Source organism: Gracilinanus agilis, chromosome 5 (assembly GCF_016433145.1).
Source record: "Gracilinanus agilis isolate LMUSP501 chromosome 5, AgileGrace, whole genome shotgun sequence".
In the NCBI taxonomy this organism is placed as follows: domain Eukaryota; kingdom Metazoa; phylum Chordata; class Mammalia; order Didelphimorphia; family Didelphidae; genus Gracilinanus; species Gracilinanus agilis.
This window is the reverse complement of record NC_058134.1, coordinates 123,029,186-123,047,862: the sequence shown is the minus strand read 5'-3', so window position 1 is coordinate 123,047,862 and position 18,677 is coordinate 123,029,186. Positions and strand designations below refer to the sequence as shown.

Sequence of the window (18,677 nt, the reverse complement as noted above, 5' to 3'; positions counted from 1 at the left end):
GGATAGCTACTTTATTTATTCCCTATTCTTTACTACTACAAGTGCTATTACACAAATGTTGGTTGTATGTGGATGGGGAAGGAGAGTTGGATGGGCTTTCTTCTTATACTTTCTTAGGTATATGCCTAGTCATGAAATCTCTGTCAAGGGGCATGGATATTTTAGCCACTTTATTTTCAGAATTACAAACTGCTTTCCAAAATGATTACACTGATTCACAGCTCTACTAACAATGCACTAAGTGAGCCTATCTTCCCACAACCCCTCCAACATTGACTATTCCCAGCTTTTGTCATCTTCGCCAATTTACAGGGTGTGAGGTAAGATCTCAGGCCTATTTTGATTTACATTTCCCTTGTTATAGATCAGTGGATTTTTATCATTCTTTGATAAGGTTATTAATAATTTTCAATTCTTTATCTTTTGAGACTGAACTATTAGAGAAACGCACACATAAACCCCTCTATTAAATGTGTGTATCTCGTGCATGAAATAATTGGGAGAAATAAAATGGAATTCAATTTATTTCTACTTTTATTTCAATGTTTCCTCTTTTGTACTTATTTTTATGTTTGTTGGCTTTCTAATTTTTAAAAATGTGTATTCAGTTCACCTATTCTTTCCTTTCCAATTCTGTTTTCTGTTAATGCGTTGATTGAGAAACAATTTTGCCCCTGAGGTCTGCTTTAGATGCATTCCAGAAGTTTTGTTAAGTTGTTTCATTAATCACTTCTTCATATAATTATTGTTTGAATAATCTGTTCTTCAAACCATTTATTATTTAGCACTTCACTGCCAGAAAAGAATCCAAAGGTTTTTTTTTTTTTTAGCTCTCATCCAGCAACTTATTTCTTCATTTTCCTTTGTGTTTATCTCTCTGTTAGATTTGTCCAAAACAGAAAGGAAGATTATTGCATTACTGTCTTCTTGTAATTTGGTTAATTTTTCCTTTAAGGGTTCAGATGTGAAGGCATTTGGAGTATATAAATTTAATATTGATATTGTTTCTGGTTCTCTTCAGTGTAATGTAGTTTTCCTTGAATTTTTGTTTTGCTTTCTCCGAAAGGACCCTAACCACACTTGCTTTTATTTCTGGATTTACCTCATACATAGCAAATTTTGTTCTAGCTTCTCATGTTTATTTTGTATATGTCTTTGCACTTATAAGTGTGTTTCTTGCAAGCATTAAATTGTGGCGTTTTGTTTTTTTATTCAATCTTATTTTATTTGGTCGTATGATCCATTCACACTTTTAAGTTAGGTTTACATTTTCTTCCATTATTCCATTTCCTCCTGCAGTTTCCAATGGGAAGAGGACTGTCTTGAAGTATTTGAATTTCCATTCCTTTATATTTAAAGATCTTTAGTCAAGTCACTTGCAGAATTTATTATTTCTCATCAGAACATGTGTCTTAGAGTTTGCATTGTAAAGCTGTATTTTGTTTTTCCCCTAGAGATCTCTGATTGGCACTTTGTTTTCTGTTCAGAAATTCTGGGCAGTTTTCTTATACTATTTCTTCCACCGTAATGTTTAGGGTTATTTTTTTTTTTAAGCCTTACTTTCTGTCTTAGAATCAATACTCTTTATTGGTTTTAAGGCAGAAGAGAGGTAAGGGCTAGGCAATGGGAATTAAGTGCCTTGCCCAGGGTCATACAGCTGGGAAGTGTCTGAGGCCAGATTTCAACCTAGGACCTCCTATTTCTAGGCCTGGATCTCAATCCACTGAGTCATCTAGCTACTCCCCATATTTGGGGGTTTTGATTTCTTGTGTTCTAATCCTTAACTTTTCTCTGCACATTCTGTCTTCAAGTACTTTGCTTGCTTAGCAATCATGTATTCTTTTCTATTACTGCTGCTTATTTTTCTTCCAGTCAGTTGTTCTCTTTCACCTCTGGAAATTCTTGCTACCATGGGCTCAAGTTTTTCTATTCGGACAATTACTGCTGCTTTCACAGTTCTTATTTCTCTAATGAACTACTCAGGGCCATCCTACTATATCTCCCTGCTGTCCTGGGAATCTACAGGGTCCTTGCTTAATCAGGTGTTGATTCATTTTCTTTTTTCTTACATAGCTACTCAGAGATATTTATTTAGTTCAGATTAATGTTCTGATTAATGATTAATTCAGATGTTCTGCCTTTCTTGCTTTAGCATTTTACCTGTTGGCTTAACTGCTTAATCATGTTGTCTTCTTCTGTAGTTCTTTAGTAATTTCAGTCCTCAATTCCCCTATCTCTCAGTTTCTGACTGCTTTAATGGCAGATCATCCAAGACTATCTCAGCCTCCTTACACTCTGGGGAATTTACTTGTCCCTGCCCTCCATTTCTCCATTAAATGACTCCTGTGGGTGACAGACTTGGTCTCAACTGGATGTCAGTCTTGATAAGGTCTCACACCAAACTCAATTCCTTCTGTTTAGTTCTTTGGCAGTGTTGCCTCAGGCAGACTACACATCCATTTTCCTAAACCTCTACAACGGGGGTAGAGTGGGCAGAGCTCAGTATTAGAGCTAGTTGCCATAAAATGATGTAGTGAAGGTAGAAGAAAGGCACACTGGCAAAGACTGAAGGAGCATGAAGGAAATTGCTGAGTGGAGATCTCAAAACACCAGCTCGTGAGTTCCACTGTACTGCTTTGCCATAGTATGAAGGCAAGTGGGAAAGGGGGTTTAGTGCATTGAAGATTGTGCATTAGCCTTCTCTGCTGATACGTTATCAGGTTGTTACTTCATTAGACTTTATAGTGTCTTGATTCTGAGGAGACCACTGCAATTACTTTATCACTTGCACATAATTCTTATATTGGGGAATTTTCAGAGTTGCCATGGATTAGAAAAAATGTCTAGTCCTCATCTTGTTGGCCATGTGATCATAGCAATGGGGAATTAATTTTTAGTTTTAAATCTCTACATATAATATAATCAACACTCCTTCATGAAGAAATCTGCCCTAACACTTAGAAAATTTCTTTTCAGTATGTTTAACGTCTCCATTTGCATTAACTTATTCCCCAATTTGCCTTGAAACTTAAGAAGTTCTTCACTATCTTGAAATTTTCACATAATACTCTGCCCCCTCTAGGTATATCCAATTTTTTTTTTATTCTCACAGAATTTTTGAGGTGGAAAGGACTCTTAAGCGGCTCTAATCTAACCCATAATCCCCCTGATGACATACCCCTAAAACAGTCACTCTTCACCCAAAGTAGCCCATTCTGCAATGGGATTGTTCTAATAATTAGGAAAATTTTCCTGACTCAAATGGTCATGTGATTTCATTGATTTGGGAAGTCTCTAACAATGCAGATCATAAGCGGTCATCTAGATCCGCCCAACAATTGTCTCCAGGGAGTTTGTACAACATGCTGGAGGGCTTTCTCAATTTCTCCTGACACAAGGTAACCAGTGAAGCACTCTGGGCCATTCGCCTGTCATCCCTCATTCTAGTCACATGACCACTCAGTCCTTCTTTCTTTCACTTACATAATTCTTAGATGGCACCTTTTACTCTTGTCCTTTGGCATTCCCTACTGCTTATAAGCTATACCATGCTCATGCCCACCATGAATCTTTTGTTTCAGGTCACATCAGTATAATGTTTGCACTGAAAAGATGGGGCCTTTGCTGGGAAGCCTGTGTAAGGTAAAGTACCTTGCAATTTCCTAAAAGCAATCTAGTACTCTTTCCTCCATCTAGTTCTCTTTCCTCCTTTTCAACTCTGGGCCCAGCTCTATTTCAATATGTATTGTCTGGCCCAGGTATAAATACAGTTGGGCAGATTCTACAGGACCATGTTGGTGAACCTATGGCATGCAGGCTGGAGGGGATTGCTCCTCTCCCTCTTTTACCTCACCAGTGGACATTTCTCTCACTACCTGTCCCTCTGTCTAGCAGCCCAATGGGAGTACTTCCTCCTTCCCCCGGCTGGGGTAAGGCAGAACTCACATGCAGTGTGACCTTAATGCATGAAAATGCATTAAGAATGAAATGTCTCTCATCCAAGAGGCATCTTGTAAAAGCTGGCATTTTATTCTATGAAGTTGACCCCTTTGTCAAAATCAAAGAAGTAAAATGGGCATTATTCTCCCTATATCTATTGGTCAATTGTGAGACAATAAAGACATGGCCCATTGTTGAATACTGTTTATGAAAGCCTGCTTGTTCTCTACTAACACCCTCACCTCTGATGCCTTTGATTTGTATATAGATCATTCTCATAAAAATGGGAAAGAATAGGCATGCAGGGTGGTGGATAATGCTATTTTCTTAGTCAACTCTGTGTTGGCAGTGATGTCTTTTTTTATTTTTAGAATAGGGTCCAAGATGTTTCCTCACACCTTTGATATATTCCTTTCCCTTGTGAATTAGTCCCTGAATGTCCTCAAAATTGTGTATCCTCCAGCATGGATCTCCTCTTTGTATACCTGACTCTCTTCAGTTGCTTTTCCCTTCTTTGCTCTCTTTTACTGCTCTTTCTTTTTCCTCTATAAGCCCTTTGAGGATTCTGACATTACAGTCCAACTTTGGTTCCACTATCCTGGATGTCAGACCTTTTATATGACAATGGCAAACACTTCTTGCAGAGACAGCTCTCTCTATTTTATGCCTTATTTTATTATTATTATTTTTTTTAACCCTTGTACTTTGGTATATTGTCTCATAGGTGGAAGATTGGTAAGGGTGGGCAATGGGGGTCAAGTGACTTGCCCAGAGTCACACAGCTGGGAAGTGTCTGAGGCCGGGTTTGAACCTAGGACCTCCTGTCTCTAGGCCCGACTCTCACTCCACTGAGCTACCCAGCTGCCCCTATTTTATTATTAATAATGAAAAAGTCGAACAAATCATCTCTACTGTTACATTCTCTGTAGAATCTTGTATGGTTTTGGAACTGTAATTCTGAAATTTACCAAAAGGCAAGGGTGAAATCTACTGTTATTTGAATGAAATTCTCAGCCAGTGCAGGAAGAAGAAAGAGCAGAGGAGGATTTACTCTAAGCAATCAGTTCAGCTTTTAACTGAGAACCCTAAGTTAGTGTTCTTTGTTAGAGATCTGTTCTATAAGCAGACATGGCTATGTTTGATTTTCATTTTTTTTTTAAACCCTTACCTTCTACCTTAGAATCAATACTGTATATTGGTTCCAAGGCAAAAGAACAGCAAGGGGTAGGCAATGGGGGATAAAGTGACTTGTCCAGGGTCACACAGCTGGGAAGTGTTTGAGGCCATATTTGAACCCAGGACCTCCCGTCTCTAGACTGGCTCTCCAACCACTGAGCTATCCAACTGCCTCCAGTTTTCACTCTTAATATAAAATATTATTCAATTCTAAAGCATTTTCAGGCTTTTGCTACACCTTATATTTCAGTGAGATTTCCTACAATTTAGAGACCATAGATCCCATTTTAGTGAGGCAGAACAACAATGAAATCAGAAATTTTCCCATGATCACCAAGACTGTATATAATTATACAGTAAATAATGATTCCTTTCTCCTAAGGCAGTCTATTGCCTGATTTAAATTACATTTTTCCTTCTAAACCTTCAACACCAATAAACAGCAGCACACAAATAAGAGCCAAAGCACAATTTTATAGATGTGTGTCTTCTGTTTTTATCTTAAAAAAGACATTCTTCAAAACATCATCAAGTTGCCCATCCATATTTTCTTTTATTGACCACCACAATAAGTTATGTCACATTTCATGTCTAGAAAGAATTTAGATATCATCAAGTCTTTAAACAGGCAAGACCTTGACAGGAAAAAAAAAAGGGTCAAAAGCTCTTTCAAATTCCCTTTGTGATTATTCTATTTTTAATTCTAAAAGCTAGAGTACCATTCTAATCACTGGTTCACTCCTGTTTCCAAGACAGAAAAAGAATATAAGGAAAGAGGTTTCATTCAAAACCAAAAGATAATGAACGTTAAAACACATTACCTCTCTCTTATCCCACTGACCTCAAAGTCTTCAAAAATCCATTCATTATAAACAAAACATTATTTCAGTGTCTAACTAAACCATCTCAGTAAGCTTATTGGATGATTCTTCATAAATAACTACATCACATGTCTAAAGCTCTGTGGCAGTAAATAACTCATATGCAGTTCCAATTTTCTTTGATAAACCTAGTGGAAAACTAAAACCTACTCTGGATTGTCAAAGATGTTATAAAGAAAAGGAAGAAATTAATAACTCTGGCCCTGGGGTATTAGGAAATCAAAGGAAGTACCACTTTTGCTTTCTCAGTACCCTTTAAGTAGATTTCTGAAAGCTGTGTTATTTCTCCATAAGTCAATTATGAAAATGTCAAAGTGTTACACAACCAAACCTTGGCAAATAGAAAAATTCAATACTCACCAAAACTTCAAAAAGAAGTGCTAACAATTTATTATTAGCCATAAAGTTACTGTCCAAGACACCAAGGTTAAACCAACTACCCAAGCAGCGAAAGGCCTTCATAAGCATCTTCTCATCTGTTCCTGCTTTTTCTACACAAGTCATCTGAAAGAAAGAAGGCAAAAACATCACATAATGCCAAGCTTTGTATTTAATTCCACAAAAAGAATTACATCAAGTGATATAAGCATATGGCAACTGCTTTATCTTACAATAAAAAAATACATAACTTTTGTTGTTACAAAGCAAAGTTTTGAGAAAAGCACTTAGCAAATCTTTAAAAGTTATATCAGGGGGGCAGCTGGGTAGCTCAGTGGATTGAGAGCCAGGCCTAGAGACGGGAGGTCCTAGGTTCAAATCCGGCCTCAGACACTTCCCAGCTGTGTGACCCTGGGCAAGTCACTTGACCCCCATTGCCCACCCTTACCACTCTTCCACCTATAAGTCAATACACAGAAGTTAAGGGTTTAAAATAAAAATTTAAAAAAAAAAAAAAAAAAAAAAAAAAAAAAAAAAAAAAAAGGAAAAGTTATATCAAATGTAAACTACTACATAGTAGTAAGATTAATATTTCCTCTCCATCTGTATGTTAGCACATTCACAATAACAGTAAAGTTCTGACTTAAGGTAATATTTATCTAAACCTGTAGATTTTATGTAATGAGATATTCTTAAATGCAGAAGGGCAGTTAGGTAAAAATTAAAAAATGAATATTCATCACATTTCAAGTTATTAACTTTCCACATAGAAAAGTTAGATTTTTAGCTTTAGGACTCAAGAATTCACCCAAATATACATTATATACAATGAAGTTTTATAATGCAACACTAAAAATATTGTAGCATGTAAAGTAGAGGGGAAGGGGACCGTTTAGTTCATTATTAATCATTGTCGCTCTTTTAGGGTTATGCTTGAAAATATTTTTTCTGTAGTAAAATTGTAAGCAAATGATTACATAAAGAATGGTACATTAGTACACTGTTGAGAGAGCTATAAATGGTCCAATCCCTCTGGAAAACAATTCTGAATTATATGAAGAGAGTGAGTAAAAGACCTATCACCTTCACCCAACATATAATAGGTATATGCCAGACATACACCAAAGAAAGTCAAGGATAGAAACAAAAGTTCCATACATATCAAAATTTTCATAGCAGTATTTGTGGTAGTAATGAAAGTAAATGCCCTTTATCTTATCTGTAAGGATAATTAAATGAATTGTGGGGCATGGATTTAATAATGCATTACTAAACTAAGAAATTATGAATATGATATAGATGATGACTATCATAATGCAAAAGAACCAAAAAAAGGAAAGTCCCTAAAACTAAATATCCAAATGTTTTGTAATTATAACAACCACATTTGGCCTCTAGAAAAAGCATCTGACTCCCTGCAAAAGTAAAGGATTATAAGCAGAATTATCCCATAATTCAGGCTAAATGTAATGGTTTTGTGGAATTGCTTTTTTCAATTTTATTTTAAATCACTGATATGAGGGATGGCTCACTAGATAAGAGGGGGAAAAGACAGATTCTGAAACTAACATGATGTAAAACCAAAAGAAATTTTAAAAAACATTTTCCAAAAAAACCTGCATTAAAAAAATTCTGGCAAGTAATAAAACTCTCACCCAATATACATAAAAAAATTAATAACAAGAGGCAGCTGGGTAGCTCAGTGGATTGAGAGTCAGGCCTAGACTGGAGGTCCTAAGTTCAAATCCAGCCTCAGACACTTCCCAGTTGTGTGACCCTGGACAAGTCACTTGACCCCCATTGCCCACCCTTACACCAAGGAGCCAATACATAGAAGTTAAGGGTTTTAAAAAAATTAACAATAAAGACCTTACAGATATAATATCCTTTAAGATATTCTAAAAGGTAAAACCTGAAAAAGTCAGCTACATTTTTGACCATTGTATTTCTAAAAAAGATTCTTTTATGCAATGAATATGAACACTTATAACATGGTACAAGAAATCTTCCTGATTTATGGAGCTGAGTATTATGATGATGATGATTTGCCTGAACCCTCTGGGGTGCAGAGATGCATCTTCTGGTATTTGACAATAGGCTATTTAATTCCCTAATGGATAGTTAAGATAAGAAGACTAATTTGGAAGGCTGTAAATATAATTTCCCCATCTCACACCTGCCAATTCAGGTGGACCTAGTCCAAAACCTTTCCATCCAAATTCTCAATGAATTCATCCTGAAATAGAAGGCAGAAGGGAAAGAAAAAAGAAAAAGAGAGAGCTATTTGAAAGTCTATTTCACCCACCTTATTTCTTTCTATTTTTCTTCTTTCTCCCACTATTGTATAAATTCTATAGCTAGATTTCTTGATTTGCTGACATCTGACTTCAGTAAAATTTCTAAGGGAAGTGAATGATCATTAACTGATATAAGGATTCAACCAGAAAAGTTTATATACATGAAATATCAGGAAAAGAGTGTATAAAGGCAAACATGCTATTCTCAGGAATCATCAGCTAGGATCTCCAATGTTATAACATTTCATCTGTATACATAGAAACTCTGCTGTTCACTGTCCATGGATAGGGCTTATGAAAAAAGGTGATTATGATAAATTCAGAAAGATACTAAACTCTTTTCAGGCCCAGTGGTCATACATAATGTTGTAGTTGACCTAACTTTATTAAAATTTTGAGATCTGAATTTACTTCATCAAAATCAAGGTTCATAAAGCTTCATTCTACCAACACTTCTATCTTTAATAACTGTAGCTACTTAATCAAATTGCCTTTTTAAAGTCCCCATCTTTGACCTCTCTTGCAGCTTTTGACACAGTTGACTATATTTCTTCCTCCTGAATACTATCTCCTCTCCCTTGGCTTCTGTGAGACAGCTTTCTCTTTGTTCTCTAATTTATCTCCCAGCCATTTAATAGGATTAGCCTTCTCTTAGTGATTTCATCAGTACCCAGGGGTTGAATTATCATTTCTACCCAGCTGGAGTGCCAGATCTATACATTCAGACTTCTATCTCATGAGTTTCAGTACCACATCAACAACTTGCTGTTAGACACATCAATCATCCTATTAAACTCAAATATATCATCACCATTCCCTCTTAAACTAACCTCCAAACTCTAATAATTCTGTTGAAGCCACTATCATCCTCAAAGTTTTGAACTTCATTTATACCTAACCTTTCCCTCTACCTTACCACTTACATTCTATCAGCTGCCAAATCTGGCTTATTCTATCTCCATATCTCTCACCTATGCTCTTCTATCCACTTAATATCCATCCACCATTCAGGTCCTTATTATCATTTGTCTAGACGAGGGGTCGGCAATGTATGGCTCTTTCTGCAGGAGCCATAAAGTCAATTTTTTTCAGGCATTGTTACAGGAACTCGCACTGTACGGCTCTCACGAAATTACATTTTAAAAAATGTGGCGTTTATGGCTCTCACTGCCAAAAAGGTTGCTGATCCCTGGTCTAGACAAATTGCAAAAGCCTCCTCAATCGTCTCGTGCTTCCAGTCTCTACCATCTCCAGTCCATCCTCTACCTAGCAAATTAGTCTTCTCATAGCATAAGTATGACCAAACAACATCTATGCTCAAAAGCCTTCAGGGATTCTCTATTGTGTTTAGGATAAAATACAAAATCTCCAACATGGTATTTAAGTTCCCTTTTAATCTGATTCCAACCTACCTCCTCTTCAAATATTCTGTATTTCAGCCAAACTGGATTACCAGCTATTTACCACTTCTGATATTCCCCATCTCCCATATCTGTGTAAATGTGCAGATCACCTCCTGAAATGCACTGCCTCTCAGAACCATTATCTTCCTTCAAAGCTCAGTTCAAGACTCAACTTCTACAAAAAGTTTTGTCTAACCCCTGACTTGCTATCGCTTTTCTCCACCAACCAAAATTACCTTGCTTTTACTTTGTATAATATTGTTTTTACTTATATTCTTTCCCCTGATAGAATGTAAGCTCCAGGGGGCAGCTGGGTGGCTCAGTGGATTGAGAGTCAGACCCAGAGAAGGGAGGTCCTGGGTTCAAATCTGTCCTCAGAAACTTCCTAGCTGTGTGACCCTGGGCAAGTCACTTAGTCCCACTGCCTAGCCCTTACTGCTCTTCTGCCTTAGAACCAATACCCAGTATGGATTCTAAGACTGAAGGTAAGGGATTAAAAAAAATAAGAAGAAGAATGTAAGCTCCTTAAGGTTAAGAACTATTTTTGTTTTTGCATTACGAAATGCTTATTACAGATCCAATAAAAGGTTCAGTTCAGGTGCCAACTTCTGTAAAGACTTCACAGATAATCCTAGTAATCTTTCCACCTCTCAAATTACCTTATATTTATCTGATTATCTTTCTAAAAGAATGTAAGCTTTCTTGGGTAGGTATCGGTTCATGTTTGTTTCTGTATCTCCAGAAAGTAACAAAGTAGCTTAAAACATATCAGATGTTTAATAAAATTTGCCAAGTTGAATTGAAACAACTTGAGATTGGCAACTTACAAATATTTAAATTCAAAGCAATTTTTTAAAAATTGCTTTGAATTAACTACACTATTAATGAATTTGAGTAAAGTGATATATATACATTTGCAAAGTTTTAATAAAAGGACCATGCTAGATTATCAGAAGATGAAAATAGCGTAGCTATTTCTACTCTATAAGGAGAAGCAACTGAAAATTCTTTAACATGCATTTTTGTCACCTTTTAGAGTCTTCATTTAAATATTATTTTTATGAGTATCCACATAGTTTTTACACCTCCAGAACATGAGTCCTTACACTGAGCTATGAAACTGACAAGTTACATCTTTTTTAGCAATCAGGCCACAAAAGGAAAGGAATATGTAATAAATTATGACACTTCAATTTTATTATGGCAGCAAACTTTCACCTCATGTCTAAAGGAAGGGCTTTAAAGAAGACTGAATTTTATGAAATAAACCAGCAACACTTAAAATTTCTAAAGTAACTGTGACTTTCAACAAAATTTCATTACCTGGAATGACTATTTTAAAAAATAAAAATAAAACTTCAAGGACTAATTAAAAAAAGCTATAAAAGAATCTATGAAAAACAACCAGCAAGACAGATTTTGATGAGTTTTTGGTCACTATGGAAATGTGAAGCTGTATTAATATGATCACCATCCAATTAAATCCTTAGAACTACTATATCAACCTAAAAAAAAATAAAAGGATATTTAGAAAAAAGGTGAAAAACCATAGGATTCCATCTAAGAACAACAAAAAAGCAAGGGATGCGAATCTGGAGTCAATAGACAGGTTTCAGGAGCTCCATGAAAATACAGATGAGGGAAAAAATAATATATTTACTTTCATTAATCTGGAACCAAAATAATAGTATTTCATTCAATTATTTTAAAACATGATTATGGTCAGTGGAGTCAAGATATCAGAGTGAGAAGCATTTTGGGCTAAACTCAATAGTATACCTCTTCTTCAACAACCACCTAGAAAATGCACCAGACTAAATTCAGAACAGAAAAGCCAAGAAAAGTCACAGTGAATCATTTTTCCAGCCCAGTGAATAATCAATGAGTCATTCAAGGAAGAGTTTCCACAACAGAAGGGATTGGGGGGTGGGGGTGGGAAGAAGCATGCACTATACCTGAACCTCACTCTCATCAAAACTTGTTCAAGAAGGGAAAAAGAAATATATTCACACATATTCCAGAGAGAAGCTAATCTTATTTACTGGGGAAGAGTTAAGAGAAAGGTAGATTAAGGGAGGCAGTGATTAAAAACAAAATAGGCTCTCAAAGAGCAGACAGGATGAAAAAGGCTAAAAGGTCAAGGTTAAAAGGATAGGATGGAGGGAAATACAGCTAATAAATATAAATGTGAGTGTGAATGAGATGAATATGGAAGAGGATAGCAAAATGGATTAGAAATCAGAATCCAACATCATCACACAAAATCCAACAAGAATACACACTTGAATGAAAAAAAATGTGAAGCAAGGAGGTCTAGCAGTACTAGATCTCAAACTGTACTATAAAGCAGTAATTATCAAAACAGTCTGGCACTGGCTTACAAACAGAAAGGTGGATCAATGAAATAGACTTAGATACACAATATACAGGGGTAAATGACCTTACCAACTGGTTTTATTTTTAATTTTTTTTTTTAAACCTTTAACTTCTGTGTATTGGCTCCTTGGCGGAAGAGTGGTAAGGGTAGGCAATGGGGGTCAAGTGACTTGCCCAGGGTCACACAGCTGGGAAGGGTCTGAGGCCAGTTTTGAACATAGAACCTCCCGTCTCTAGGCTTGACTCTCAATACACTTAGCTGCCCCACAATTAAGTATTTTTGATAAACCAAAAGACTTCAACTTTTGGGATAAGAACTCACTATTTGACAAAAACTGCTGGGAAAACTGGAAAACAGTATGACAAAAATTGGTATAAACCAATATCTCACCAATGTGACAGAAATGGAAAGTGATAAATTTGGGAGGGGATGTGACAAAATTGGAACACTGATGCATTGTTGGTAGAGTTGTAAACTCATTCTGTAGTACAATTTGGAACTATGCCCAAAGAGCTATGAAACTGCATACCCTTTGATCCTATAATACTACTGAGTCTGTATACCAAAGAGATCAGAAAAAAGGGGAAAAGATCTACTTGTACAAAAATATTTATAGCAACTCTTTCTGTGGTGGCAAAGAATTAGAAATTATGGGGATGTCCATTAATTAAGAAATGGCTGAACAAATTGTGGAATATGTTGGTGATGGAATATTATTGTGCTATACGAAATTAGAAATAGCATGATTTCAGGAAAAGCTGGAAATATCTACATAAACTGATGGAGAAAGAAATAAGCAGAACTGGGAGGACACTGCACATAGTAACAGCAATACTGAACAGTGACCAACTGTGAAGGACTGAGTTATTCTCAGTAATATGATCCAGGACAATTCTGAAGGACTTAGGGCACAAAATGCTATCCATCTCTAGAGAAAGAACTTGGAGTCAGATGCAGGTCAAATCACACTATTTTTCACATTCATGACCAATATAGAAGTATATTTTGCACGATAATATATGTATAACCCAGTTCAAATTGTTCACCATTTCCAGGAGTCTTTTCCAGACTCCTTTTTCCAGAATGAATAAGGGAGGGACGGAAACAATTTGGATCTTATAATTTTGGAAAATGTATGGTAAAAATTGTTACTACATGTAATTAGGAAAATAAAATATCTTTAAAGAAAAAAGATATGAGTGTAAAGTGTAAAGAACATCAATTAGGCAAATTTGGCTTATAATAAATTCTGCAAAAAGAGAAAAAACCATACTTGAAACATAAAGATATACACAGAGTTAAAAAAAGGGACTGAAAAAGAATCTCTTATGCTTCAGTAGGAGTAAAAAGGCAAGAGTAGTGAGTGACCTTAGACAAAGCTAAAGAAGAAACATAACTGAAAGAGTTAACAGGGAAACTACATTTTGATAAAAGGCACCACAAACAATGAATTCTTATCCATATTAAATATAAATGTACCAAATGGCAATAGTATCCAATTTCTTAAGGGAAACATTAAATGAGCGTCAGGTTGAAATGGATAGTGAAACTATAATTAAATAATTCCTCTCTCACATACCTAGATAAATTTAACCACAAAATAAAAACAAAAGACATTAAGGCAGGAAAAAATAAGAAAATTTAGATATGAAAGAACTCTAAATATTGAATGGAAAGAATATACTTATATTTTATCTGTTCATGACATCTTTGAAAAAATTGAGCCTCAAAAACAAATGCAAGAAAGCAGAAATATTAAAAGCATCTTTTTCTGATGGTGAAGCAACAAAATTCATTTAATAAGAGGCCTTTGAAGCATGGATTAAAAACTAACTTTCTCCTAAGAATGGATCAATCAAAGAACAAACCATAAAAACAGTCTATAATTTCATTAAAAATACTGATCATAATAAAATGACACACTAAAATCGTAGGATGCAGCCAAAGCACTACTTAGGGGAAAATGTATATCTCTAGACCAGTGCTGGGCAGCCCACATGCCAGATGCAGGCCCCGCCCCCAGCTTGAAATGTTCTATCTGCCCCTATGACATTATTCCTAATCTAACCAATACAATGAGTAGGATGCAATAAAATGAAACTTTAAAAGAGTTGCCTTAGAAACAGACAGACTCGATGACCATTTCCTTTCCTTTGGCCCGCTCTTTAAAAAGTTTGCCCATCACTGCTCTAGAAACACATCAATAAGACAGGAAGAATAGATCAATAAATCAGGTAAATTCCTTTTAAAAATTTGAAAACCAACTGATTAGAAATCCAAAGAAATCCTAAAAACCAAAGGCAAGGTCAACAAAATTGAAAGTAAAATATATATATATATATATATTTAATTAGATAAATAAAATCAGGAGCTTTTGGGAGGTGGGGTGCCAAGATGGATATTTGCCCCAATTTTATTTTTTTAAAAAACAAATTATCAGCATCAAAAATGAAAAAAGGTGGTTAAGGGCTTGAGCAAAACCTTTTGGGCATCAAATGAGAAAAATAAGGCAGGAGTGGCTATTATGATTTCTGACAAAGCCAAAGTAAAAATAGATATGATTAAAAAAGACAGGGAAGGTCATTACATCCTGACTAAAGACAATATAGACAATGAGGAAATAACAATGCTCAATATATATGCACCAAGTGGCATAGCATCCAAATTCATAAAGGAGAAACTGGCAGAGCTTAAGAAGGAAATAGATAGCAAAACCATACTAGTGGGAGATCTAAATATTCCTCTTTCAGATCTAGATAAATCAAACCAAAAAATAAATAAGAGGTAAGAAAGGTGAATAAAGTCCTAGAAAAATTAGATTTAATTGATATGTAGAGAAAAACAAATAGGGACAAAAAGGAATACACCTTCTTTTCAGCTGCACATGGTACATTCACAAAAATTGACCAAGTAATAGAGCATAGAAACATTGCAAACAAATGCAAAAGAGCAGAAATAATAAATGTAACCTTCTCAGATCATAATGCAATAAAAATAATAATAAGTAAGGGCACCGGGACAGGCAAATAAAAAACTAATTGGAAATTAAATAATATGATTCTCCAAAACCAATTTGTCAAAGAAGAAATCATAGAAACAATCAACAACTTCACTGAAGAGAATGACAATGATGAGACATCCTACCAAACTCTGTGGGATGCAGCCAAGGCAGTACTCAGGGGGAAATTTATATCCTTGAGGGCATATATTAACAAATTAGGGAGGGCAGAGATTAGTGAATTGGGCATGCAACTTAAAAAACTAGAAAGCGAGCAAATTAAAAATCCCCAGATGAAAACTAAACTAGAAATACTAAAAATCAAGGGAGAAATCAATAAAATCAAAAGTAAAAGAACTATTGAATTAATAAATAAGACTAGAAGCCGGTATTTTGAAAAAACAGATAAAATAGACAAAGTACTGGTCAAGCTAATAAAAAAAAAGGAAAGAAGAAAACCAAATTGACAGTATCAAAAATGAAAAAGGAGACCTCACCTCTAATGAAGGGGAAATTAAGGCAATCATTAAAAACTATTTTGCCCATTTATATGACAATAAATATAACAATCTAGGAGATATGGATGAATATTTACAAAAATATAAATTGCCTAGTAACAGCAGAAGAAATAGAATACCTAAATAATTCCATATCAGAAAAAGAAATTGAATAAGCCATCAAAGAACTCCCTAAGAAAAAATCACCAGGGCCTGATGGATTCACAAGTGAATTCTATCAGACATTCAAAGAGCAACTAATCCCAATACTATACAAATTATTTGATATGATAAGCAAAGAAGGAGTCCTACCAAATTCCTTTTATGACACAAATATGGTACTGATTCCAAAGCCAGGGAGATCAAAAACAGAGAAAGAAAAATACAGACCAATCTCCCTAATGAACATAGATGCAAAAATATTAAATAGAATACTAGCAAAGAGACTCCAGCAAGTAATCAAGAAGATCATCCACCATGATCAGGTGGGATATTTATACCAGGAATGCAAGGATGGTTCAACATTAGGAAAACCATCCACATAATTGACCATATCAACAATCTAACAAACAAAAATCACATGATTACCTCAATAGATGCTGAAAAAGCCTTTGACAAAATACAGCATCCATTCCTATTGAAAACACTGAAAAGTATAGGAATAGAAGGACCTTTCCTAAAAATAATAAATAGTATATACCTAAAACCATCAACAAACATCATATGCAATGGGGATAAATTAGAAGACTTCCCAATAAGATCAGGAGTAAAACAAGGATGCCCATTATCACCTCTATTATTCAACATAGTACTAAAAACACTAGCAGTTGCAATTAGAGAAGAAAAAGAAATTGAAGGTATCAAAATAGGCAATGAGGAGACTAAGCTATCACTCTTTGCAGATGATATGATGGTATACTTAAAAAATCCCAGATAATCAACTAAGAAGCTTGTAAAAATAATCAACAACTTTAGCAGAGTTGCAGGATACAAAATAAATGCACATAAATCATCAGCATTTCTGTATATTTCCAACACATTAGAGCAGCAAGAGGTAGAAAGAGAAACACCATTTAAAATCACCCTAGACAATATAAAATACTTAGGAATCTATCTACCAAAACAAACACAGGAATTATATGAAAACAACTACAAAACACTTTCCAAACAAATAGAACTAGATCTAAACAACTGGAAAACCATTGATTGCTCATGGGTAGGACAAGCTAACATAATAAAAATGACCATTCTACCCAAATTAATTTACCTATTTAGCGCCATACCTATCAAACTACCAAAAAACTTCTTTACTGAATTAGGAAAAACTATAACAAATTTCATTTGGAATAACAAAATATCAAGAATATCAAGGGAAATAATGAAAAAAATGTGAAGGAAGGGGGCCTAGCAGTACCAGATATTAAACTATACTATAAAGCAGCAGTCATCAAAACAACATGTTACTGGCTAAGAGACAGAAGGGAGGATCAGTGGAATAGACTTGGGGTAAATGACATCAGCAAGACAGTGTATGATAAACCAAAAGAGCCCAACTTTTGGGACATGAATCCACTATTTGACAAAAACTGCTGGGAAATTTGGAAAACAATATGGGAGAAATTAGGTTTAGATCAACATCTCACACCCTACACACCAAGATAAATTCAGAATGGGTGAATGACTTGAATATAAAGAGAGAAACTATAAATAAGTTAAGTGAACACAGAATAGTATACTTGTCAGATCTCTGGGAAAGGAAAGATTTTAAAACCAAGCAAGAGTTAGAGAAAATTACAAAATGTAAATTAAATGGTTTTGATTATATTAAACTAAAAAGCTTTTGTACAAACAAAAACAATGCAGCCAAAATCAGAAGGGAAACAACAAATTGGGAAAAAATCTTTATAACAAAAAACAAAAAAATCTCTAATAATCAGAGAAATACAAATCAAAACAACTCTGAGGTATCACCTCACACCTAGCAGATTGGCTAAAATGAAAGAAGCGGAGAGTAATGAATGCTGGAGGGGATGTGGCAAAATTGGGACATTAATGCATTGCTGGTGGAGCTGTGAACTGATCCAACCATTCTGGTTGGCAATTTGGAACTATGCTCAAAGGGCTATAAAAGAATGCCTGCCCTTTGATCCAGCCATACCATTGTTGGGTTTGTACCCCAAAGAGATCATAGATAAACAGACTTGTATGAAAATATTTATAGCTGTGCTTTTTGTGGTGTCAAAAAACTGGAAAAGGAGGGTATGTCCTTCAATTGGGGAATGGCTGAACAAATTGTGTTATCTGTTGATGATGGAATACTACTGTGCTCAAAGGAATAATAAACTGGAGGAATTCCATGTGAACTGGAAAGACCTCCAGGAATTGATGCAGAGCAAAAGGAGCAGAGCCAGAAGAACATTGTACACAGAGACTGATATACTATGATAAAATCGAATGTAATGGACTTCTGTATCAGCAGCAATGCAATGACACAGGACAGCTCTGAGGGATTTATGGTAAAGAACGCTAACCACATTCAGAGGAAGGACTGCAGGAGAGGAAACATATAAGAAAAACAACTGCTTGAACGCATGGGTTGAGGTGGACATGATTGAGGATGTGGACTCGAAACTACCACACCAATGCAACTAACAACAATTTGGAAATAGGTCTTGATCAATGACACATGTTAAAACCAGTGGAAATGTACATTGGCCATGGGTGGAGGGAG

At 35.3% G+C, this 18,677-nt stretch overlaps 1 protein-coding gene across 1 annotated transcript in view; it reads right to left on the bottom strand.

The window, feature by feature from the left end:
- TNPO3 (transportin 3) overlaps positions 1 to 18,677 on the bottom strand; it is a 126,220-nt gene that overhangs the window by 47,950 nt on the left and 59,593 nt on the right. Inside the window, exon 5 of the mRNA XM_044678262.1 lies at positions 6,357 to 6,500. Coding sequence (XP_044534197.1) covers positions 6,357 to 6,500 — 144 coding nt within the window. The remainder of the gene's footprint in view (positions 1 to 6,356; positions 6,501 to 18,677) is intronic.